This window comes from Equus asinus, chromosome 18, assembly GCF_041296235.1.
Source record: "Equus asinus isolate D_3611 breed Donkey chromosome 18, EquAss-T2T_v2, whole genome shotgun sequence".
In the NCBI taxonomy this organism is placed as follows: domain Eukaryota; kingdom Metazoa; phylum Chordata; class Mammalia; order Perissodactyla; family Equidae; genus Equus; species Equus asinus.
Window position 1 is genome coordinate 24,455,534 of NC_091807.1, and position 27,501 is coordinate 24,483,034.

General features: G+C 37.7%; 1 protein-coding gene and 1 long non-coding RNA gene across 3 annotated transcripts in view; one reads left to right on the forward strand and one right to left on the reverse strand.

Moving 5' to 3' along the window:
* LOC106842473 (uncharacterized) overlaps positions 1 to 1,242 on the forward strand; it is a 199,608-nt gene extending 198,366 nt beyond the window's left edge. The window contains exon 5 of the long non-coding RNA XR_011495365.1: positions 193 to 1,242. This is a non-coding gene — a long non-coding RNA (uncharacterized lncRNA). The remainder of the gene's footprint in view (positions 1 to 192) is intronic.
* A 3,353-nt stretch (positions 1,243 to 4,595) lies between these two features.
* Positions 4,596 to 27,501, reverse strand: part of CYYR1 (cysteine and tyrosine rich 1) — a 103,748-nt gene continuing 80,842 nt past the window's right edge. For both annotated transcript variants that reach the window (XM_070488734.1, XM_044750892.2), the window contains exons 3-4: positions 19,254 to 19,411; positions 4,596 to 7,283 (exon numbers count right to left, since the gene is read on the reverse strand). In XM_070488734.1, coding sequence (XP_070344835.1) covers positions 7,150 to 7,283; positions 19,254 to 19,411 — 292 coding nt within the window. In that variant the 3' untranslated portion in view covers positions 4,596 to 7,149. The remainder of the gene's footprint in view (positions 7,284 to 19,253; positions 19,412 to 27,501) is intronic.

The window sequence follows — 27,501 nt, forward strand, 5'->3', positions numbered from 1 at the left end:
ATGATGTAAAGTAACATATTTCTAGGGATAGTTCATTGAGAATCAATTTTTTTTACAATGGTATTACTGCTTTTCAGAACTTGGATAAATGCACTATTGCTCTCTGTACATATTAAATAATAATAGCACAAAAGCTGGTAGCCATTTTGTTATCCATTTCCAGCAGTTTTAGTCTTTTCTGTTTCATTTCAGGATATGCAGTGGTTTTTCAACACACCCTGAAGAAATGATAACGTGCAAAGTGCGGCATCTTATTTCAGTCAAACTGTCTTTAGTGAATCCTTTGGACACAGCTTTTGAAGTCTAAATTACATTAGAATTCATTCTATGGAAATGTGATTTATGAGGCAATTCTTTTCTGATATTTGCTTGGTATTCTTTTTATGTAAAAAACGAGAAGCTCAATTTTAATCTGAAGAATTATAAAAGTGCCTCTCCCGAACCGGCATCTTGTCTCATTCCCACTGAGTCAGTCAAGATGAGCAGGCTCGTTTTCTTGAATGGACGTGTGTTAATCCTGTGCTTAATGACACGATCCAACTGTATCTGGATTGAATATATCATCAGTTAAAAACTATGAAACGATAGCCTTTTTTCCAGTTCTCTGACCCATATCTTGGATTATGGACTCCACTAAGAATATGCTCCTCATCATAAACTCCCTTCCTCTAATTGTTAAAGTTATTTTAACATTCTTTAATGTCAAATATGATTTGCTGACTTAATATATTCAATCATTTGTTTCATGTGCCCAATATCATATAGATACCTCCTGGGGACTACAAATGTCCCAGAGGCTGTCCTTGCTCTCAAAGAGCTTACACAGTCTTCTGGGGTTGACAGGCATTTAACAAATCTGTGACAAGGGATATGATAGGAGTACAAAATAGATACCAAAAATGACAGAGGTGGGAAGAAATTAATTCTGGCTCGAGAAATTATCAGACCCCTCCTCAGAGTGCATGCCCTTTAGCTACATCTGGAAAGATGAGCAGAAGATTCATAGAAGCAAGAGACCCATCCCCGGGCAAGGAGATGAGGGAGTTTGTGTTGTGTGTTCAGGTGGTGGTGACAGACCCAGGTTGTGGGTCTCCAAAGGCATTTTCACAGGCAAAACAGAAAGAATGGAGCACCGACTCCTTAATCTTCAACTGCTTTTAAGTTGTTCTGAGTCAACAGAGAAGTTAATGCACAAGATGTGTGATAATGGAGACATTTACTTATAATAAAATACAAAAGTGGGAAAATCAGATCACTTGGTTCTTTTTGGATGGTAGTCAGAAAAAAATTAAATTATCCATCTTTTAGGCCATGGAATCAATATGAGATGTCTTAATCACTTGTCGCCCACGACCAAATGGGATTCAGAAAATGATTCCCATGTCTTCTCCTCACACTAAGAAATGGCAGGTGGCACACACTTAGAAACTGCTCCTGACTGGGCTAGAAGATGGGAAGCAGAGCAGAAATAGGCATCAAAGAGTCTAACTGTAAACAACTTTTTTAAACCAATTATCCCCTAAAGTCTCTAGAGCAGGCAAACATTCCAGTACATGTTTCTGCAGTTACCAACATTTCGTTGGATTTGTTTTCCATTTTTAGTGAAGGTATTCGGGATTAGGTGAGGTAGCAACTTGATCCACTGAACACTCACCTGGAAACTTGTCTTGGAATTCTTTTCTGATGAAGATTAAATTTCTTGGCTGAAGTTGAAACAAAGGGTAGAACTGGGGCCACGTTAAGACTTGTCTATAAGGTATGTGGCATGTGCTATACTTCATTTCCTGCCCAAATGAGATGTGCTTTAGTGAAGCTCATAAATGAAGTTCATGAGAAACACAAACATTGTATGTCTCACTACCATATTCCTTAGGAATGCAGCTCTTACGCCATTAGCACGGCCCTCGGAAAGTTGCTGGCTCCATTCTACTCCTGTCTGTTCGCTAAAAGCGATTTGATCATAGCCAAGCACGGCCCTGGGATCTTTCAGCTATTGAACTGGTACATTCCTGTTAGAGGGAAAATTGCCTAAACTCCAAATAATGAACTTAAGGAGGATGAGATGAAATATCCCTGCTATGATAGGCTGATTACTAAGATAGCTCCTAATGCTCTTTGCCTCCTGGTATTTGTGCCCTCCTGTAATCCCTTCCTCTTTTGTGCAGCTGGACCTAGTAATCTGATTCTAAGGAATGGGATATGGCAAAAGTGAGGAGATGTCACTTCCAAGACTAGGTTTTAAAAGTCTGTGACTCCCCTCTTGCCAGCACTATCTTTTGCTAACCTGCTCTCTCACTCTATGGCTCTCCTTGCTCTGGGGAAGGAAGATGACATATTTCAAGTTGCCCTATGGGGAGGCCCATATGGTAAGGAATTGGCCGACAGCCAGTGAGTAAATGAGGCCCTCAGTCCAAATGCCTGCAAGGAATGGAATCCCGTCAACAACCATGCACGCCAGTGAGCTTGAAGGCAAATTTTTCTTCAGTTGCTCACTGAGATGACTACAGCCTGTGAAAGTTGCTGAGCTGGAGGACCCAGCTAAGCCATGCTCAGATTCCAGACCTATAGAAATCAAGATAATAAATGTTTCAAGCCACTAAGTTTTCAGGTATTTGTTACACAGCAATGGATAACTAATACACCTACTTATAGAAGTGGTAAGGCTTGCTAGTGGGAGCACAAAGGTTGGAGAGAGAATGGGTATATTCATTTGTGTCTGTCTGAGTCACCAACCCACATAGGATCTTTGTGACAGATGGTCTCCATACACTGTTTATAATCACTGCAACAACCTGGGAAAGGTAGTGCTATTCATATATTTTGGCCAAAACTGAGGTTATGGGAGCTTAGTTACTTGGCTCAGAACACATAGCTAGAAGATGACAGAAATGAGAGAGAAACCAAAGGAACTCTTCCTCTGAAGCCTTGGTTCCTTCCTCTGCATTAATGGGTCAGAAGAGGCAAGCATGAGGTTGGGGTGGGGGCTGGGGGGGAAATCAGAATCACCTGGAGATCTTTTTAAAGCTAGTTATGTCACTTTCCTTTCTGGAGGTCCTGACAGTTTGGACTGAACCACAGCACACAGTGGAGTTTCACCAAAACAGCACTGAACTTAACACAAGTTCAGCCATATCCCTTGTAGTTTGGGCCTGTAATCAGAAAATAAAAATTGCACATGTCAAGCAGGTTCTGGTTGAGAATCGGGTAGTCCTTAGAAGCCTCCATGGGTATTGAGGAAGGTGATCATGTGACTTTGGCATTCTGGTGTTGGGTTGTTTTAGCTAAGTTAAAAATAAAATAGCACCCAGAGCTCCACTCTTTGATGGGCTCAATATACAGTCTGATGTGTGCTGCACCCTACCACATCTATAGCCATAAGCTGGTAAAATAGGTTTAGCTAAAAAAGGACAGGTTGGGAGTAGAGTGGATGAGTGGCGGGTGTGAATGGGTGGTGAGTGCTGCTTTCATTTGACGGTGGGAAGAAGATTGTGAAATAATGGAAGAGTACACTTCAATGTTGCATCTTAAAAAGGCATGGGTGGCCCTGGATGCTCCTGTAATGGCTTCTAGAGCTGAGCAGAGCACCTGCAGAGTTGCTTAGACTCTGAGAACAGGCTGTGGCCCTGTTTCACCAGCTCCTGGGCCAGGTCCTGGGTCTCTCTTCCACCATCAGTCCTTCAGCTCTGGCTATAGCTTCTCCACTCCTGGCCAGGAAAGCCTGGGTGGGTCTCCCATGGCTCATGGGTTCTCATGCCGGTCCCAGCCTTCCTTCCATATGACCTCTTTACGTATTTGTGAGGGACATCACAATTAACTGACAAAGCTTGGTTTCTCCTGGACAGGATGACTGTAGTGGCTTCTTCTTCATCTCCTTCTTGCTACCTCATTGCATTTTGCATAGAGGATTTTTCTAGAGCAGCACTGCCCAATGATGTAGCCACTAGCCACATGAGGCTATGCAGCATGTAAAATGTGGCTAGGGACTAGGGAATATAGTCAGTAATATTGCAATAACTTTGTATCATGACAGATTATTAGACTTATTGTGGGGATCATTTTGTGCCAAATCACTATGACGTGCACCTGAAACTAATAGGATGTTGTATGTCAATCATACTTCAATAAAAAAAGGAAAAATTGAAAAGAAAAATGTGGCTAATGAGACCAAAGAACTGAATTTTTCATTTGGTTTAATTTTAATTCATTTAAATTTAAGAAACCATATGTGGCTGGTAGCTAATGTGTTGGATTGCGCCATTCTAGAGGCTGTCATCCTTATGTTATTCTTTTGTTAATTTATTTTTCTTAATATTTATAGAACATTTCCTATGTGCCAGGCACTATAGTTAGAATTTTTGCATGTATTCATCCAATTTTCACAAAATCTGATGAAGCTGATTATATTATTTACATTTTCCAGAGCAGAAAGTTGAATTTTAGAGGGATGAAGTGTCGTGCCTCAAATCACACAGGCAAGAGACAGGATTCAAAATAAAGTCTATCTGGCTCCAGTCCTGTGTTTCCCATACAGAAGAATGAGGCTAAATCGGTAGGAATGGAGAGTAAAACAAAATGGACGGAAGACAACATATAACCATTGTTATGAGTTATTTCATTTTATTGCATATTATAAACACTTTGGCCACAGGAAATACGTTAGTTTTTAAATAACCATAATTCAAAGCTTTCACATCATATACTATCTTCCTCCAAAATGTATCATCTACAAAAATAGTGAACTCCAAAAGTCTATACTGATAATATGCACATTTATGCTATTGTGACCCTAAATACAAAAGTAAAAATACTCATCTATTGTCGGCCTGTGGGTTTGTGATATGCCTCAAAGGCAGCCATAAAATGACTCAAAGAAGAGAGATGGTGTGGACTGAAATGGCTCCTATGTGGGTAATTTTTACGGGACGTAAGAGGTGCACAATAAATGTTCATTGACGGCGAAGATGATGAGAACTCAATTTCTGCTGGTCTTTCCCTCTCCATTTTTCTTAGAGAATATGTGGTACATTTGCAAACAACATTCTGGAAGTCACAGAGACCCTGGCTGCAGTGTAACTGGGTCTGATCACACTTGCAGAAGAGAGATAAATTAAAGCGTATGTACTGTTAAAATTTTGCTAAAATCTCAGTTACTAGAATAGACTGGAACTCTTGAATGCTTTGTGTCTGTAAGTAAGAAAATCATCAGTGCTCAAAAATCAAGCAAGTCATTCAAAACAAATCTAGCTTTTAGACCTCACTGGCAGTTAGACCATATTTCCATCAGATCAATGTATTTGAAAATGAGATATGCTACTTATATTAACTACTAAGCTCCCAAGTACAAATATGGCAACTATAATTTATACCTTAACACATTACTTTTGATTGTTTTAGTCAGCAAAATTCCTGGCATCGTTTTGGGATTTCACTGAATTATGATGATGATGTTGGATTAAACACTTTAGGTTTAATTGCAAAGTGACACAAAAATTTGATCATCTATTCCCAATATTTGACAACATACAATTTTGAATACATGAAATTACCCACATAAAAATATAAATGCTAAAGTTATTTGTGGCAAAATACGGCATATTAGAATTATTATTATTATTATTTTTTTTTGGTGAGGAAGATTGGCCCTGAGCTAACATTCATGACCAATCCTCCTCTTTTTTGCTGAGGAAGATTCATCCCAAGCTAACATCTGTTGCAAATCTTCCTCTATTTTGTATGTGGGCCACCACCACAGTGTGGCCACTGACCATTGGTGTAGGTCCATGCCTGGGATCCGAACCTGGGCTGCTGAAGTGGAGCATGCCCAACCAACCACTGAACCACTGGGGCTGGCCTGCACATTAGAATTATTTGTTAAAAGATTTTACACCTAAAGGTAGGCACTTCATAAAATTTCAATTTTGGCAAAAGGCAATGGTTTGATGTCAATATCTTAACCTTTCCATTAACTGTATAACTTTTTCAAGGGAAGAGATTGTCAAAATGTTACAAAAGAGAAACATAAATTTGTCTAAGCTACACGTGAGTGGGATTCCACAGAAGGGAATCCACACTTCATTTTTCCCCTCTCCTTTTTGTGAGTTGCTGTATATCTTCATGGTCAAGTTCTGAGATTTTACTCCCTGATATAAAGCCTGGTTGGAATATTTGGCTTCTCATCTTTTAATCAGAAGCGAAGTATTTGTTGCTTGTGGAACTTGATACAATTTTTTTCAGTTGGAATGAGCTTTGTCATAATACACTAAATCAGGTGATTTTTAGGTGGCAGCAGCTGGCATTGAAGAGTTCTTGGCTTCAAGCATCTATCGAGTCCCTTTGATCCTGTTTTAACTCTCAAATTAAATAGATAAGATTCAACTATTCCTGTTGTTTCCATTCTGGGAGGCATAGAAATTCACCTCACGTCTACCTAAGACATGAGCAGAACTTTTGGGGCCCAATGGACCCATCTACCATTTGATTTAGCCATCCCTTCTAGAGCATGTCTCTCTACCAGATAGTCAGCCAGGTTCACTGTGAAGTCTTGGTAACGAGAACTTCACAAAGCAATCTAGTCAATAAGAAAGCTCCAATGGCTCTTTCTTATACTAAAACCAAAGTTCCCATTTTGTAGTTTCCATCCAGTGCTTCACACAGCGGAAGGCACAGAGTAGGCCCTCAGGCACTCAATCTGCCTTTATTGTTGAACCAAAGAATGGGAATTCTAGTTTTGACTTTTAAAGAACACAGAATATAGCTGTTTCTTATGTAGTCCAAGCTATTCTCCTGTCTTATATAAATCTTCTCTCTTCCAGGATCAATATTGCAACTTCCTTCATCTGTTCCTTAAGCAACATGATTTTCAGATGTTTTGTTTATCTCATTACTCTTCTCTGAATGTGCTTCCGTTGATCAGTAGAGCTCTTCAAATGTGGTTCCACTGAACCAACAAAATACTCCAGATGGGGTCAGCTCTGTAGGGGAGAAGCCCTGTATCTCTTAGCCTGGACATTCCACCTGACATAGTATTTGACCCCAAAGAGTATTCCTTAGAGCAATCTTTTCCTGTTTCTGAGATGTTCTGTTTCTGAGTAGAGGCATTTATTCTGGGCAAGATCTCTAACTGGCACATATTCTGTTCTGGGAGAAGGATTATTTCCTTGAATTTCCAGGATAAGGAGGGGGTGGAGAGCGCTGTGCTGAAGCCTGAGGGGTCGGGGAGTACGGAGGAGGCAAGTCTGCACAGTATTCCAGCTCGTGGTCGTAACTATAGGGGGGTGGTGCCACTGGAAAAGAAAAGGAAAAAGACATAAGGCATTTAGCAAATATTTGAGTGTCTACTATGTTGAAGTCACGGGGCTAGGTGCTTAGGGAGGGGACATAATTTTTACCTGCAAAAATCTTAGTTTTATCAGGTCAAGCACAAATATGTACGAAAGGGTGAGTGCTCTATAATATGGTGCCTCTGGCCAAAGTATTTAGAATTGGCAGCTTAGGGAAAGTTTCTTGGAAATATGATGCTGAAGGGGCAGAGAGAGAAGGGGCTAAGGGATAATTCAAGTTTGAGCAAAAGCACAGAAGCAGGAGGACACTTTTGTTCAAACAAAAAGTATATGGAGGAAGAAATGGCAAAAGATGTTGAGGAATCTGGTTGTATCATCTTCATGATGGGCTTTGAATATCACATAAGGAGTGTGTGATGTCCAGTTATTGGAGATTTTTTGAATATGCTAGTGAATATGCTTTGGGAAGATGATTCTCTCAGTGGTATGGATTGAGGCGGACTGAAGACAAGCTGAGATGACGTAATAGCACATGTGAGGGATTAGAAGGGACTCATGGCAGCGCGGGGAAAGATCCTAAGAGCCCTTGAGCAGCTGAGTGCTTAGGTCATGACTGAGTAGGTGGAGAAAGGGGTAGAGAGTAAAAGAAGGTGTCAAGGTATTGGGTCCCCAGTCCCGGGCTCCCAAAACTCAGAGGGTCATAGAGCCATTACAGGAATAAGAAAAAAATGGAAGACCAGCAGGTTTGGGAATGAGGATAAAGAATTTAGTTGTCTAAATTTTATTTGAAAATTTTTCTTAAATTAATTTTTTTACTGTAATATACCTCAGTGTGTTTTTAAATCACATTTAATACACTTTATCATGACTATGTATGGATGTCTATTTTGTAGCGATCTCAAGTCGATCTCCAGGTTGGAAGAGAGGGACCCAAGGAGTTATCCATGTCTTCAAGAACCAAATCATTCTGCAACATGTGAGCAACCTCTCTGAAGATTTGCCAGTAGTTGAATCATCATCAAGATCATGATTCTAATTGGAAATTGACATGCCTTAACTGCTTACTGTGAATGTAGCCTAACTACAAGACTAGTGTCATAATAATGAAATAAATCGCCAAGCTTTTAACATTAGAATGGCAGAGAAGAACGAGGAACATTTCAACAAATTTATTTCTAAAATGTCTTTTCAACTGTGCTTTTACCAATAGGATTATGCTAGTCTTCTGATCAACATGCATGTACAAACATAGGACTTCCTCCTACATGCAAACATAAACTATTTTTCCTTCTGGATCCTTTTACCTTGCTTCTCTTTACCAGGAGCTCGATGATGGGAACGATTTACTGATCTGCCTATACTCAGGGATGTGAGGAAGCAGGACTGAGTCACCCGGGAAAAGAGGAAGATGGAGACACAGAACTGGGTGGGAGGTCCCCCAAGAACTACTCTGCTGAGCAAAGGCCTTACAAGTCTCTAGTGGGCTGAGCAGCCTGTGGGCTAATGGCAGAGGACACAGCTCTGTAGAGAAAGCAGCATGAGCTCCTCTAAGCTTTGTTTCCTACAACAAAATGGAATAACTCCTGTGGAGTCTAAGCATACATTCCCTCTGCACTGCACCCACGCCTTTGGTTCATTACATCGAGGAAAACTGAGACAAAGAGATTTATAATAAACTTCATCCAAGCCAAGAAATGAAACACTGCAGCTTCCACGTACAATAGGTTACAGCTGGATACCCATGGAAGTGTTTCTTATAAGCATGTGGTTCTACAATGCTTTTATGTTGAAGCTTTTCCCTGCCTCCCACTTGAGGAGCACACTGGCTGCTTCTACAGATTGACTCTGCGTCATTCCCTGTCATGAAGCCATGGTGTGTGTTTATGCTTCAGTAACAAAGCGTTTATAGTCTCCCATCTGCATAAAAACTGCTGGAGGACATTACAGTGAGAATTCGCATGGTTTATACAGCTGCATGTTGAACGCGAAAATCTAAGATGTGAAACAGTATTCTTTCATTCTACAGCCTTTGAATTTTGATAAAATGATAATATAATGCTGAAGAGCGATATTTTGAGGACTATCCATCATGAAATAAACACAGCACATCTTTTATAGTACTAGCTGCTGGAAGACATTTTAAAATAAAACTTGTATAACTGTGAATTGTGCTATCTTTCTTTCCTGCAGATAATAAGGTTTCACTAGGAAGTAAACTTTTCAAGGTATCAATTTTAGAATTCTTAATTAACCCTAAGAGACTTCGTTCTTTCTGAAGGTCAACTCATCTTGAAAACATGTATGATGCAGCAGGAGATATAGTGCCTTTGAAATTCTTTCACAATCACTATTCCAATTCTGATTTAAGAGGGGCAGATATGCCATTTATCCCTAATGTCATTATAGTTGTCCACAATATTATAAAATTTAGGGATGCTCTGAAATTCATAGAAGATATTTAATGTTCTTCATCCACTCAGGCCAACATTTCTAAAGCAAATGTACAGGGAAGATGCATGGGGTTCTCAAAACTATACAACATTATTTTAGAAAATTTGGAAACAAGGGAAAATCATCCATAATTTTGTCATCACAATTTAACAAATAATATCTTTATATACTAGCTTCTAGTCATTTGTGGTTTTTTATGTCCTTGTGGTCATACAAAATTGTATACACTTTTTCACTTTATATTATAGCATACTCTTTTTCATTCTGTTTCTTTTTCCAATATAAATTTCCCACCATCTTACTCTCTGGATGTACTACTTTAAACATTTATATTGATTGTTTCCTCTGCTCAGAATGCCTTTGATTGAGGGTACCTTATAGCTTACACCGCAGTAACAAACAGCTCCAAACTAAGTGACATAACCCCACAAAAGTTTATTTCCTGATAAGTCTTTATGAAAATATTTGTGTGGGCATGAGGGGCAGGAGGCAGGCAGAGGGAGTACTTTACCCCAGGAAGTCTCTCGAGACACAGATTGATGCAGACTTGGCAGGTGATTTCATCTCTTTGCATTTTCTCATTAATAAAAAGTGAATAAGGATGTCTACCTTTGCACGTCTGTCAGGAGGATGAAATACGTAAAGCACTTTTCTGATGTCCCAAAGAGAACATCCATTCTCTCTCCCTCTCCCTTTCTCCCTATTACTCTCTCTCTTCAACACCTGTAAGAAACATATTCCATCACTCATTTTGCCTTGTATGATAATTATTTTTTTGCCTGCTAGATTTTAAAGGTTGGAGGCCACAGTATGTGTCTTTTCCATTCTTCTGTCTTGTAAGCATCTAGCAGAGTTTCCGGTAGACATTTAAAAATACTTGTTGAATGGAGAGAACTCATGATTCTCGAACAGAATAATGGCTTTTTTTTGGTGCCATGAAAACAGAGGTGTTTGATAAACATATATTAAATGGGTGAGTGAATGAATGAATGAATGATGTTGCTCTGCATCTCAGACAAAGATGTAGGCATTGAGTGTTCCATGTCAGTAAAATTTTTTTTAATATTTTTATTTTTAAAAACTTTAAATAAATTTATACCCTTCATCCATTTCTCCCACCTCCCCACCTCTGACATATTCTTAATAATATTTATACCTGTTTCATCTTTTTCTCCCACCCCCTATCCACCTCTCCAATTCTGTTACATATTCTTAACAAAGTTTTTTGTTAATGGCTGCATATCATTCCACTGACATTCACTTATTTTGAGATTAACATTTTTTGGGGAGGGCCATGGGGAGATTGGCCCTGAACTAACATCCGTGCCCATTTTCCTGTACATTATATGTGGAACACCTGCCACAGCATGGCTTGACAAGCGGTGTGTAGGTCTGAGCCTGGGATCCGAACTGGCAAACCCTGGGCCGCTGAAGCGGAACGTGCGAACTTAACCACTATTCCAACAGCTGGCCCCAAGAGATTAACAATTTTTTATTCCTATAAATAATGGAGTGATTAATATCTTCCTACACATAGATTTTTTATTATCTTGAAATAATTCTTTAGAATAAAAATCCAGGAATTGACTAACTGGCTCAAATAACATGTTCATTTTGGTGCTGAGAGCACATTTTCAAAAAGGACTCTTTAATTCTGTAATGGTACCAGCAAGGCATATAGGTACGCTATCATTTAATATTTTGGTCATTTAATAGTGAAAAAATATAGCTCTTTATTTACCTTTCTTTGATAGTAGCTAGGTTTGACATTGTTTTATATCTTGCTGCCTATTTATAATTCATATGGGGTGATGTTTTTGTTTTGGACTGATACTTTATAAACTGGGATCTTAATAAGAAATAATTAAAATAAGAATTAAGACATAAACAAGTGTACAAAATTATATATCTTTTCTATATATCTTTCTAAGAATAACTCTTTGTCAAAATGGTTTATTTTAGGGGCCCATGGCCAAGTGGTTAAGTTCACACGCTCCGCTTTGGCGGCTCAGGGTTTCCCTGGTTCGGATCCTGGGCACGGACATGGCACCTCTCATCAGGCCATGTTGAGGCAGCATCCCACACACCACAACTAGAAGGATCCACAACTAATAACATACAACTATGTACTGGGAGGATTTGCCAATCTTAAAAAAAAATGGTTTATTTTATTATTTTTACCTTGTTGACATACTCAAGTTTAAAACTCATATATAACAAAATACATGTGTTCTTCATCTTTTTTATCCCTTCAGTGTTGCTTCCAAACTTAAAAATTTGTCTTCTTTTTCAGATATCTGACTCATAACCAACCTATTTCTGAGTTTTTCCGTTTAAATTTTTATATTTAGTACTTCCTTATATCTGTTATTTTATCTGGCGCATTTTTGTGTCAAAGTTTATCTTTTCTAAGTTTTTAATTTTGGTTAAGCCAAATTATCTAAACATAGCCTCTTAATCCTCACTTCTCACATGGTTTTGTTATCCCTCCTTTAGAATTTGTAACATTTTAATCTACTTGTTTCATTCTAATGACTAAAGTATATCTTTTTGTACCAGAAACACCTCATTTTAATTATTATTGATTTTAAATGGTTTTAAACGGTAGGACAGGTGGATCTCATGACACTACTTTTTACAATTTTTTTTAATTGAAATATAATTGACATATAACATTGTGTAAGTTTAAGGTGTACAGCTTGTTGATTTGATACATTTATATATTGTAATATGATTACCACCTGTTAAATTAATTAAACAAGGAGGCCATAGACTGAAGTGACTCTAATGCTTGGTACCTATGAGAGCAAACCAAAATCTAAGCCTGTAAATGCCTCAAAGTTACAAAGTCAAAACACTAATGACAACCAATCACAAGTAGCCAACTAGGTTTTAAGCTAGAGCCGATCAAATAATTTCTTTTCTTTGCTTCCACATTTTCTTGATATAGAAGGGGAGCTCCTAACCACTTCTGGTTTTTGCTCAAATAAACTGTTAAAATTTTAATATGCCTCGGTTTATCTTTCAACACACCTTAGCATTAGCTAACACCCCTGTCACTCATGACTTATTTTTGAAGACAACTTCTAAGTTGTCTAACATTATCGCTAGGAGCAAACTTCTGCTCTACCCTTTTGCAAACCCCACTACTCACAGTTTACTTAAACCCCCACTCAGAGCAAAGGCCTATAGAGCTTCTGGCAAGGCCTCCAATTCCTCACCCTCACACCATACAAATACATTCCTACCCATTTCTCTTCTACAACGGCCTAAATTGCCACCCCTGAAAGGATGCTATCATTGGAACCTATCATTCTCCTTCCCCTCAGATAACATCAAGACAAGTCTAGTCATGTTTTACATCCCTCTGTTGCCATGAGAAGGACAAGCTCCCAGAGCGTCCTTCATTGTAGACCTTTAGCTCTGCAAGGCTTTGTGCATAATGCTATCAATTTTCCAAGCTTTCCCTACCCGCATTCACTGTGCTCAGTAGAACACAAAGTCTGTCATCAGAAAAGGTGCTCTTTGTATCCTCACCCTCTTTTTATCCTTTTACATGTTACTCTAGCTCAGATTATGAGGAAATTCTCTACTGATTGTGTCTGTTTTCTCAGAGAACTAAGATCTGCTGAGAAATCATCTGCTGAGGGTGAGAAAGGCTGATGGTTTTTGTTGAGTTTTGAGAAGACAGAAGAATGCATGAGATAGTTATCTCAGGTAGCGGAAGTGAACATTCACGTCACCTTCCTATTTTAATTAAAATCTGATTTTCCATGAGAGGACAGCTTCCTCTGCAGCACTATAAATCAGAGCTGTTCTTTTTCTCCCACATCCTACAAACTACAGGGCCAGAAGGTACCCTGGGTGTTCTCTGTGATTCTCATAGCCATTTTTCACACTGTTGGGCATTCTCCCTCTTTAAAAACCCGCGCTCTTCTGTAGCACATGCCATGAGATTATACTACTTTCTATTGCTGCTTGTTCTCAATATTTGTGGTCCTCTCTGCCCCAAACTCTCATTCAGCAAAGATTTAGCATCAGGTCCACTGTCTTTCTCTCCACCACGACTTCTATTATCATTCTTAGTGATTTCAACATCCACGTAACCCTGCCTCCCAGTCCCTTGGACTTTTTTGCTTTCAAAAATTTTTTCTCACCTTCTTATAACCAATTAACAGTACCAATTTGTAAATCTGACCACTACTCTTTATCTTTCTGAAATACCCATTCCAACACATCTTGGATCTCACCTCAATTTTTAATTTAGTGACGGCATTTTAAAAAAATTAATTTAAACTGATGTCACCTCTTTCCTGTCTGCATGTCTTTCTTTATTCAGCTTAGATTTATGGTCAATCAGTAAAATTACTTCTGTGCATCTACTGTCAACTTTCTTATCTCTTTCTTTACTCATTGCCTGACAAAACCCCAATCCCAATTAAACACAATACTTTGGTTAGCGCAGATCTGTATCTAGCAGCTTAATGTGGCTAGAGAAATATGCACAATCGTGCTAACTGATTTCACTTTAAATGAATGACCATTTTCTTAAATGTGGAGGCTCTTGGCATTGCTTGGAAATTATACATTTCTTTATGCATTTCACTACCCCTCCATTCTCTGAGATCATTGTTTCACTCTTTTTGCATTCTCCTTAACTACAAATACATCCTCAACCCACTTTCAGCATAAGACTTGCTTCTTATTTCACTAAGAAAATAGGCACAATCAGAAAAGACCATCCTCATATCACAAAATCCTCTGATGAGGACATGAAAATCTTCCTCTGTTCAGTCTATGTACTAATAAGGTTACCCTCATTTGTGAATTCAATGATGCAAATAGAGTTTTGAGTTCTTCAGGAAATATTTCCAAGAGATTCTAAAGACTATAAGACAATTATTTTATACAATGTCCCTCAACTTGGGTTTGTCAAATATTTTTTCATGCTAAGTTTTAGCCTGTGAACTTCCAGCCAGAACACTACACACTACACAACACGAAGTTGTGTCATCCTGAGTAATACACAAAGGTGCAAGACATCCATGTGCCCCTCTTTGGTGATTTTAGTTTTTACACCTGATCAAGATGTCGTCTGGTTTCTCCACTGTGTAGTTACTACTTTTTCCCTTATAACTAACAAGAAGTCTGGGGATAGACACTTTAAGAGCATGCAAATATCCTGCTCCTCAGCAACCCTTCCTCCCAGATTTAGCATCGATTGATGATTCTTATCCCAAACTTTTCTTACAATGGTTTTCAAATGATGGTTTTTGCAATTCCACAACTCCTGTCTACATGTATCCTTTGGCATTTTTCTGTTAGCAACAGCTTCCCCTCCTTCTCCATTGTTTATCTATAACATCTGTCTACGTATCTATGTATCAATCTATCTATGTTTCTATCTATCATCGGGGGACTCAATAGTGTACTTCAAATCTCAATTTTCTTGACAGCATTGAAACTCCTTGTTTTCCTTTTGCTGGCATTTGATTTTTATATCTTTGCCAAGTCTTTTGTTATCGTCTTTCTGTATTTTCTTTCAGGTGTGTATCATCCAAACTTATTTTTTTTAGAAGAGGTTAACAGATCACATTCCTTTGTTTAGACGGAAGTTCTGGAAAGTATGGAAATGTAAGACTTGACAAATAAGTCTTATTTTCATACTGATGGCTTTAGAAATAATTTTAGTTAAACAAGAGACTGTTAATTTTACCCAAGATGACAGTAGTAAAAAACTACTTTGGACTGTCACTGTCCAACAAAGGGTCAGGTGTGGCAGATAACGTTTTCTTGGTAATCTCCCCACAGTGCACAGTAATACTCTTCGCTGTAGGATTACCTCCTGGGCATTTTCACCAAGGAATCATATAACCTTGGCTAAATTATTTTCTCCTCATTTATGTGGCCTCCAGGATTTGGACAATACAATAATTTGGGTTGTTATCTCAATTATCACAGTGTTAATCAATTAATGTGGATAAAAACATTTTATATTTCCACAGACGAAAGATTTTGAAAAGTATTCAATACTACTCTGTGTTGTTTCCTGATCCTTTAAGTAAAAGCTTAATTAGTGACTTTGAGAAGGAAATGGGAAGTAATCAAGCACATTATGTTTTCAAAGACCTAGCCTTTTTGTGGTAAAAATACTTCCACCAAGGTTCATTATGTTTTTTGCATTATTCAGTTCCAAGAACAATGCACTTACTGAAAATGCAACATGCCCCTGTGATCTGCCCGTATAAATGGTGCCACTATAAAGTTTTAAAAGCATGTTTCCATGCATGAAATAGAAACCTCAAACCTAAGAAAGCACAAGACTACACATTGAAATATTTTGTATATTCTATTCTAATTTTATAAAAAACATTTTTAAATGTTTGAAAAATTAATTTTAGGGGCTGGTCCAGTGGAGCAGTGGTTAAGTTTGAGCACTCTGCTTTGGCAGCCCGGGGTTCATGGGTTTGGATCCTGGGTGCACCTACACTCTACTCATCAAGCCACACTGTGGTGGCACCCCACATATAAAATAGAGGAAGACTGGCACAGACAGCTCAGCAACATCTTCCTCAAGCAAAAAGAAGATTGGCAATGGGTGTTAGCCCAGGGCCAATCTTCCTCACTAAAAAAAATAAATAAATAAAATTAGTTTTGACTAAAGTTTTTTTGATCAAGCAAAAATGTATCTGGAATGTTATCAACAGAGTGTTTCTCCTTGCCGTCTCCCTAATTAATGTCTCTGCCTAACTCTCCTTTGTTCTTCTCCGGCTATGGGTTAACCAGGTAAAACTGGGGAGATGTGAAAAATAAAAAATAATTCCCCCTATTTTTCCCTTATACCCTAGTCCTAGCATCTTACACTAACCCCAACAATATTCTTAGTAAGCTGGGAAGATTCAAAATTGTAAATTGCTTTTGTCGTGAGTAAAAGCTGCATAGCCAACCCTGATGGTCTAGATTCAGCACTATTACCACCAGGCCCAGATTCATTTCTTAGCCTGTCTGTCAGTTATCACGCTGTGGTGGCTGCATGTTGCTGTGATGCTGAAAGCGATGCCACCAGGATTTCTAATACCAGTAGGGTCATCCACAGTGGACAGATTTCAGCAGAGCTTCCAGACTAAGACAAACGAGGAAGAAGGAAGTGGCCACCCACTTCTGAAAAAATTGGCCATGAAAACCCTATGAACAGCAGTGGAGCATTGTCTGATACAGCACCAGAAGGTGAGAGGATGGCACAAATAGACAGGGCAGCATTCTGTTCTAGTGGACACAGGGTTGCTAGAAGTTGGAATCAGCTTCATGGCACTAACAGCAAAAGCTACATATTCCAGGGTGAAATTTAAGGTTAATTCCATAGCTATCGCTATATAGCTAAATCAGATCTTGTCATGAGTTGTGTTCTTCATTTGTTCACATTTGTTCAGCCATGTCCACTGAGTGCCCATTAAGTGCTAGTCTTGATCTTATAGGCATGGGATTGAGTAGTGAACAAAATAGACAAAGATCCCTGCCTCCTGGAGCTAATATTCTAGAAGAAGAGGATGGACAACAAACAATAAACTTAATGATTAGGTAAAGTACATGGTATTCTTAGAAGATTAAAACATTCTGGAAAAGAAGTAGAGTAGAGTAAGGAAGATGGGATGCTGTGAGGAGGGACATGTTACAATCTTAAACAGGATGATCAGAGTAGCCCTCATTCAGAGGTGGCCTTTGATCAAAGACTTGAATTAAGTGAGGGGGTCAGTGTTCTAGGCAAAGCCCTAAGATGGAAGTGTGCCCTGTTTGTTCATGGAACAGCAAAGGAAAAAGTGTGACTGGAGCCAGAATGGCAAGAAGGAGAATAGAAGGCAGCGAGGTCAGAAAAATAAAAGCAAAAGCCAGATCACACATTGTCCTGCAGGGTCTGGTAAAGAATCTACCTTTTACTTTGGATAAATGAGGAACCACTGGCTTTGACTCTTCCTCTTGGGGAAACGGGGAGCCACTGGAGATTTTGAGCAGAGGAGTGGTATGATTTGACCTCTACTTTAAAAGGTCCATTCTGCCTACTGTGCTGAGAATAGACCCCAGGGGGCCAAGAGTGGATGCTGGGAAACCGGTTAGGTTGTTACCCCATAAATAGAGGGAGGGCTGATGGTGGCTCCCACCAGGAAGTAACAGTGGGCACTGTGAGAAGTAGTCAGATACTGAATACATTTTGATGATGCAGCTGAGAAGATTTCCTGGCAAACTGCATGTAGGTTTGAGGGAAAGACAAGAGTCAAGGATGACTCTAAGGCATTTGGCTCGAGCCACTAGAAGGCTAGAGATACCATCAACTGAGATGGTAAAGGCTGTGAGTGAGAGAGGATTTGAGGGGTTAACCAGAATCATAGCTTTAGACATGTTAAATCTGAGGTATCTATTAGACATCCAAGTGGAGATGTCCAATAGGCAGTGGGATCAAATGAATCTGAAACTCAGGAAAGAGATTTGGAGCAGAGATATATAACTTTGGGAGGCATTAGCATATAATGGCACTTAGTACCACAAGGCCAAATGGTATAACCAAAGAAGTGAGTGTAGATAAAGGATGAAAAAAAGACATAAGACTGAGCCCCGAGGCACTCCAACATGAAGATATTGGAGAAGAGGAGGAACAGACAGAAGAGGAACAGGAGAAATGGTCACTCTCTCATTCATCTGAAATTTGCTCCCTCAAATTGAAGATGATAGGGAAAAGGTAAAGAGAGGAAGGAAGGATCAGGGAATTGATATACAAGGCAGATTGCACGTAGAAGGGATCATTTTCCTTTCCTATAGGGATGGAGAGAGAGGACACGAGTGTGGTTAGGAAATCATCTTCCCAAGGACGTGTTAAATTTAGAATTTGACTCCTTTTTGTATGTCAAGTTGTACATAAACAGATTGACTTAGAAAGCACTATTGAAATCATCTAATGCAAAATGCAATATTTTGTTTACAGAGTCCTATGTGTTCAATATATTTATATGTGAAACTTCTAGCAGATTCTCAACAAATACTTGTCAAATTATTAATTTATTACTTTTGCTCTTTGTTGAGAATTTTAATATTAAATTAAAACTGTTTTCTTTGCATAAAGAGGACACATAAGAACTTTCTTCAATACTTTTTCTCAAGATCTATCAAATTACATGCCAGCTTATTCAGATATGTGACTTACACTTTTTATAACTATTTGTCAGAAGTCACCAGATAATAGTCGCTGTTGGTGTGAATTGTCTATTTCTCTTAACCCTGGCTGATTGGCAACTGTGGTCAATGAGACAACCATTGAAAATATGACTATCTTCAAATATGAGATGGATTTTATTATTTGGATCTAAGTAATCTCCATTCGAAGTTAGAGCTCCAATCTACATTTACTTAGAATTACCCTATACACTTGGAGATTCTTCCGGTGAAAGTCTTTAATGTTTCCTCTCTCGAAGGAGTAGAGCATAACTAACAAATACGACTCTTCCTTCAGAAGGAGTAAGCAATTTTGCTTACCAGGATAGGAGGAGATGGCATTGATGTGGGTGGTCCTGATGACGCCCACCCGGGTCCCACGGTTGTTTTTCATGCACATGCAGATACATATGGCAATTCCAGCAATGACCCCCATGATGAATACAATTCCAAACACTATGCCAGCAATTGCTGTGCCCCTAAAATGAGAAAACAAAAGTACATTTATAGTAAAGGCTCTTAAATATTCTTCAGCCTTTCAAATACAGCTCTGTAACTATATGACAAGTGCTTCTTTACAAATGTCCTTAAGGATAATGTTAAAAAAGGATAATTCTCTGAATTGGTCAAGGAAATAGTCTTGTGTATTGCTATGGATAGGAAAAAGGTATCAACCTTCAGGGAATCGTCTTCCAGCACAATTTACCCATCGTTCAGATTCTGGTTTTAAAAATTCATGTATTTATACAAAGCACAATTCTCCAGATATGCTCTCTAAAACAATAATTAAAAAACCATTCTGCTGTGTACTTATACAGCAAAGAACTTATCTATTGTTTGTCAAGTACGTGTGTTTAATGAAAACAACTTGATAAGTGCCAAAATATTAACAAAATTTAACATTTATTCCTGATTAAAACTCTTCATAAAGTAGAACCAGAATATTTTCTTTCCTAACACAACAAAGAAAACCAAACCAAACATCATTTTTTTTATTATTCATAGAATGGTTATGACAAACAAGTATTCATTCCCATTAAATTCAAGAACAATATAAGCAAAACCTTTACTTCTATTAATGTTCATGTTTTTCTCCAGAAAGTTTTATCTCATGCAACAAGATCATAGGAAGAAAAAAACACTGCAAGAAAGAATCAACAATATCATTATGTGTAGATACTATGATTTGTAGGAGTCTACATTTGTCCACCATTTTGGAAAGTAATATGGAAATCTTTACCAAAATGTAAAATTTCACCATTCAGTATCATTTCTATTAATGCTTCCTAAGGTAATACAGCACATGTGTGCACAAATAATGTAACAAGAATGTTCATCAAAGTCTTGTTGCTAATAGCAAAATATCAGAAGCACCCTAATGTCCATAAAAAAGGAATTGACAAAAAAGGAAAAAAATACGATACATCAGAGAATGGATCCTCGACCACGATAGAAAGGGTGAAGAGGTCCACATGGATTGAGGTGAAATGTTCATGACACATGGTTAACGTAACACTATGAACAAAAAAAGCAAGTATTAACAGAATAATACCAGTATTATCAGAAGAATTGCAACGGGGTAAACTATATTGTTATATATAAAATTTTTCAATGTATATTCAATGTGTATATACAAGTGATTATCTTGTAGATATGGAAAAGTAAAGAAAATTTCCATTTTCTAATTTGCGTACTCCCCAGAGGCAACCATTTTCAACTCTCTCAGCAATTTTTTTCGAGCATTTTTCTTCCTATTTCTCAATATTATTACATTCTTTTAATTTTTAATTTTTATTTTTACATATTATCTATTGCCTCCTCTTATAGTATTTGGGAATGTGATCCCTTAGACAAACTTAATCCTTGGTTACATTAGTCATCAGTGGTATTTATTTATATTACCATGACATTGCTTACTGCTGAGCCAAGCGATGTACTCTGCTTACCTTTCATTTCTCTTATATATATATTTTTTTTACGGGATTTCCATGAGTTCTCATTTTTTTTTTCCTCTACCTATTGCTGTTCCCCTTCCCCTGAAAAATTCTTAGAAATCTTCCAAACAATTATCAGCAACTTTTTCAAACACTCAAACACAGTAACAATCACTTTATCAGTTCTGTTTTATCTCCATGGAGACTTCTGTCTTACTCCAGTGGTTCCTCTGGAGTTTGGAACTGTTTCTAGATCTGTGTGGTGGTCCTCAGGTTTCTAGTTTCTGGACCCCATTCCTGCATTTTCATGGTGAACTTCCCTGTTTGCCAAAGCACATTCCTGAGTGGCTTCTTACAGAAAGGTTCAGGGGAGATAAATGTTTTGAGTCCTTGTATGCTTGAAACTGAATTAATGCTACATACATGATTGATAGTTTGGCTGTGTATGGAATTCTAAGCTGAAAGACATTATTTCTCAGGAATATGAAGGCATTGTTCATTGTCTTCTAGATTTTGGTATTGCTGTAGAGAAATCCTATGGCATTCTAATTATTTTCCTTTGTGTGATAGTGTTTTTTTCTCTTCTTTTTTGCTGGAAGTTCTTAGCATCTTCTTTTTACTCCTTGTATCCTGGAACTTCGCAATATGTTTGGATTTTTTAAAAAAATTATTTTGCCAGGCCCTCAGGATTTTTCATGCTAGAGACTTATGTTCTTCAGGTCTTGTAACTGTCCATAAATGGATAATTTCCTCTCCATCACTTTCTCTGTTTCTCTTTCTGGAAGCCTATTCTGAAATAAGTCTCTGAATCTCCCAGATGGCTTTTCTAATTTTTCTTAACTCTGTTTTCTTGAATTACTTTCTGGGGAATTTCATTGACTTTATCTTCCAAAGTTTTACTGAACTTTTAAATTTCAGCTACCATATTGTTAATTTCCAGGTGCTCTATCTTATCCTCTATCACATCCCTCCCTTTTTTTCATAGTGTCCTGTTTTGCTTTCGTGGATGCAATTTCTTCTCTTAATCTCCAAAGATACTAATGATATACTTTTAGAAACTTTCCCTACTCTTCATATTTCCCCTGTGGCATCTAGGTTCCCTTTTATTGATTGTTTATTTTGACCTATGTCATGTTTGACATTTTCCTTAAATGTCTGGTGATCCTTGAATCTCCTCCTATTTAAAACAGAGGTACTAAATAGTTGCTTGGAAATCCACTGTGCAAGGCCAGCATTGGACAGGTGAGCCCCACAGAAGAGGATCACCTGAGATCAGTCCTCATAGTCTTTTTTATTTGGGGCTGTTCATTTTTCTCCATAAAAGGAACCTCCAATTTCATACTTGGGAAGCATAAGCTGGGCTGCCAGCATCCCAGAGCCTGGGGATTTACACACAAGGGTACGAACTTTCACAAAATCCTCCTGCTTTCAGCTCAGAGACTCAGTCTCTCTGCTATGACTGTGGAGGCTTTCAGGATAAGTCTTCAAAAACAAAATCTTCGTGGCTTAAAAGCATGACTTCTGAAGCGAGACTGCCCGGATTCCAGGTAGCTGGGTAACCTTGGGCAAGTCGCTCAACCCTTCGGTTTCTTTACTGATGAAATGAAGGACAGCTTGGTGCTGCTTTCATTCTCCTAAATTCCATGTCATGAAATATCTGTGCTCATGGCTCTCTTGCCAGACAAATAAGTTCTTACTCTCAGACCTATCTGAATATCTATCTTATACTTTTTCTAGGACAGGTCCATATTCTCTCATCCCAAGCCCTTGGGGCCACACACATCTTGTAAATCAGGAATTTTCAGATTTTGGACAGGGGTTACAGTATATACACTGTATATTGTATGATACTCCCAGGGCTAGCATCCTGAGCACAATGAATTTACATGTCTGCAGCAAAGGTGGGAATACTAACCCTCATGGATTACATAGAGACTAGAAGAATGCCCCAGGTTCATTCAGGTCCCATCTTGCCATCAATCGACTTATATCAAACCTTTCATTTTCCAGAGTTTTTTGAGGATTTCAGAATTGCAGATAAGGCATTTTGAACCTGTATTCATTCTTTTCAGAAGAGAATTTTTCTCTCTAAGGCTTTTACACATTCACTTAGAAAACCAGAATACCGTTAAGAATTCCAATAGGCTCCCTTGAAATATTCCTACATGCATTTGTACGTTGTTAGCAAATTATGAAAGCAGAATGAGAGGCATATTAGGATTGCACTGCTATTACTAATTAAAAATGGCAGAGTCTAGCAGTTTAACAAATAGGGCTTTTCAAGAAAAAAGATTTATCAAAGGAGATAATATGAAATAAGAAAACTAAAAGTAATCTGGAAACTTCCTTTTTATTGTAATTTTCAGGTCTAAATAAGAATAAATTGGAGGGCTTAATTGATGTTCCAGAAATAATCAATAGCTCAATTATGCAGGCATAGAGTTGCCAAAGTATGTATTATGGAAGCTGTTAAGATATCAAATTGGGACATATTTATATTCATTAATACCCTTTTTAAATAGAGGAAAGTAGAAAATTAGTCACATTTTGTTTGCTTGTTGGCAGCTCCAGCAAACATCCCTGCTCTTGAGGTCAATAATGAGGTTGCAACTAATGTGTTAAATGAAGTTTTTTGATGAAATCATGATTTCGATGTCCTTGATCCTTTGATACCCACCAGCAATTGTAAATTAGTTATTTGAGACATGGCAAGTATAAAATTTATAGTATTATCTACTCTGTTATTAATTAAAAGAAACAATAAATAAAGCTTTCAGCATATAAATAATTTGGTTTAGTCAACTGTTGGAAAGAGAGAAGCTATTAATTTGAGAAATGCGGCATCATAAAAACTTTGAAAAAATTGCAGGGATTGTACTTTTTTTGAAAGAACACATTGCAGGGTTTGCATATTTTTCTTTTTTAAAAACTTTTATTTTGAAATAATTATACATTCATAAGAAGTTGAAAAAACAGTACAGAACGGTCGTGTGTACCCTTCACCCAGTTTCCCCCAATGGTTACATCTTAGGTAACTACAGGACAACATCGAAACCAGGAAACTGACACTGGTATAAAGTGTGTGTATAGTTCTATGTCATTTGAACACATGCAGAGATTCATGTAACCACTATGTGAGCAAGATACAAAACTGACCCATCACCATAAAATATTTCTTCTGTGCTACTCTTTTAGAGTCAAACTAACCCCCGCTCCCCACCATCAATATCTCCTCTAACTACTAATTTCTTCTCCATTTCTGCAGTTTTACCGTTTCAAGAATGGTATACAAATGGAATCACATATGTGACCTTTTGAGATGGCTTTTTTCATTCAGCATAACGCCCTTGGAATCCATCGTAGCTTTTGTGTGTATGAAAACATTCCTTTTTATTACTGAGTAGTATTCCATGGTATGGATATAACATAGTTTGTTTAACCATTACCTATTGTAGAACATTTTGGTTATTTCCAGTCTTGGCTTTTACAAATAAAACTGCTAAGAACAATCATGTACAGGTTTTCGTGTGGACATACGTATTCATTTCTTTGGGATAAATGCCCAAGAACGTGGTTGTTGAGATATATATGTTTGATTTTTAAAGAATGTACTACACTATTTTTAGAGTGGCTGTACCACGTTACATTCTCATCAGTAACGTATGAGAGATCCAGTTTCTCTGCATCCTTGCTAGCATTTGGTATTTTCATTATTTTTAATTTTAGCTTTTGTAATGAATGTATAGTGATATCTCATCGTGATTCTAATTTACATTTCCCTAAAGACTAGTTAGGTTGAACATATTTTCATGAACTTATTTACCATTTATATAACTTCTTCAGTGAAGTGTCTCTTCGTGTCTTTTACTCAGGTTCTAATTGGATTGTTTTTTTGCTGTTGAATTTTTGAGAGTTCTTTATACATTGTAGATATGAATCCTTTATCAGATATATAGTTTACAAATATTTTCTCCCAGGCATGGTTTGTCTTTTCATCTTCTTCACAGAGTCTTTTGCAGAGCAAAAGGCGTTCATTTTAATAAAGCCCAGTTTATCAATTGTTTTCCTTTATGGATCGCACTTTTGGTGTCATGTCCAAGAACTCTTTACCAAGCCTTAGGTTCTGAAGATTTTCTCCTGTTTCCTTCTAAAAGATTTATAGTTTCATGTTTGATATTTAAACCTATAATCCATTTTGGTTCCATTTTTGTATAAAGTGTCAGATGTAGGTTGAGGCTGATTTTTTTGCTCGTGGATATCCATCCAACTGCTACAGTACCATTTATTGAAAACTGTCCTTCTTCCATTGCATTGCTTTCACAACTTTGTCAAAAATCAGTTGGCCATGCTTGTTTGGGATTATTTCTCAGGTCTGTACATTTTCCTGTTGTTGGATAGGGTGTTTTATAAATGTTGATTAGATTCCGTTGGTTGATGACATTCGGTTCTTCTAGGTCCTTGTTGATTTTCTGTCTAGTTGTTCTAATTGTCCAGAGAAGGATGTTGACGCCTCCAATTATAACTGTGGATTTGTGTATTTCTCCTTTCAGGTCTATCAGTTTTGCTCCACATATTTTGCAGCTCTTCTGTCCTGTCTAGGCTCCACTTGACATTCACTGGTAGGCGTTGGGGTGAGCTGTATTTTTTTCCCATAGTGTTTGGCTGTAGTCAAATTGTTATCATCTAGAAGTTTTCTGTCTTGCTAAGCAGCCTCTTTCTGGGTCCTTTGGCTGAAAGATCAGACTTTTGTTGGGGCTTAATTGTCTGCGAGCATTGGTGTTTCCAGATTGCCAGCTTCTTTACCTCCAACTTCGGGAGAAAGGAGGCAAAAAGAAAACCCAGGGAGCTCACTCTTGTGTTGTTCTTAACCCCACAAGGTTCCTAGCTGTTCTGTTCACCTTTCAGAGTTTTCTTCTTTGTTTTAGATACAATGTCTAGGGCTTTTAAGTTGTACTTAAAGGGAGGAATAGGAAAAGGTATGTCTACTCTGGCAATGTATTTTTGAAAAACAAAATACTGTAATAAAAGGTATTCTTTAAAAGTCATTGTAAATTGATTTTTTAAAGCACAATATGTAAACACCTTTATAGAAGACATGAAAACTGTGATGAATATCTTTAAAGACACAACTTTTAATATTACTTAGGTTTTTAGGGCAAAAACAATAAGTCATTGACATACATATATATATATATATATATCTCCTATGATTCCAAATCTTTTCCTATGCATGTTGAAGATGCTTAAAAAAATCTGTAATAAATGCATGAATTAAACTACTTCACCCACATTCATTAAACTATTATGGAACTATTATCCACAAAATTCTTTCTTTGTAATGAAAATATTTCTTAACAGCACCTCTTAACTCTTAAATCAAACCTGAAAGGGTGTTTTTCTCTGGAGAAGAAAGAAATACAACTTTTTTTGATGCTGTAAACTTTTTAAGTTTTAACCGCTGATTTTCTGGATTATAAGGCATAATTTGGATAAATATGTATGCAAAGAGAAGTTTCTGTTCAGGAGGCTACTCCGAAACCTTTCATGAATTCTATAAAATTTCAGAAATAATTATCTTCTCCTGGTATCTAATAATTTTGTGGAGCTACGTACTAAACAAAAACATTCAGTTTTCTCAGTTACACACAATAATCAACAGGCAAAAAAATCCAAGCTTGTTTAAGCAAATTATTTTTTAAATTATTCATTATACTGAAGGCTTTTTTAGTCAGTTTAGTCCAGGATTAGGCAAACTAAGGCCATAGGTCAAGTTGTTTTAATAAATAAAGTCTTATTGGAACAAAGCCAACCAATTTGTTTGCATGTTGTCTGACTGCTTCGGTGAGATAATGTCAAAGTTGAGTAGTTGTGACAGAGACCACATAGCCTACAAAGGCTAAAATATTTACTATCTAGCCCTGTATAAAAAAGTGTACTGATCTCTGATTTAACTCACTTGTGAATAAATTAGTGTTGCCTTTCCTTGGGTAACTTCTTCTAAAAAGTTATGCCATTAATGATATTGTAACAAAGCAAGTAGTAGCATAGGTGGGGCAATTTGCACTAAAAATCTAACGTTCTATTATATTTGGAAGCTTTTTTAAGTCCATTAATTGGAAACTCACAAGAGTTGCAAAGTTTGAATGTTCTTTTGGATTATCCCTAGTAATATTATTTACTATAGTACATTTCTGATGCTACTTCAATACAAAAACTACTCATACTTTGTGGTGTAATAAAAAAATAAGTATTTGGTCTTTGTCCCAGGTTCTTGGCACACAGCTCTTAAAACCCTTAGAATCTCTTGAGTGATAAAAGTGTCTTTTGGATGCTGATAAGAGGACTGTGGCTGGATGCCCCTAGATAGCTTTAAGATGGAGACTACTCACCAGAAAGACCAAAGCTTGATTAGAGGGTTGGAACTTTCAGCCCCACTTCTGACCTCTGGGAGATGGGGCGGGAACTGGAGATTGAGTTAATCACCAATGGCCAATGATTTGATCAACCATGCCTACAGAAGGAAACCTCCATAGAAATCCCTCCATGATGGGGTTCAGAGGACTTCTGGGTTGGTGAACACACTGTGCTGCTGGGAGGGTGCAGCTCCTGGAGAGGATATGGAAGCTCTGGAAGCT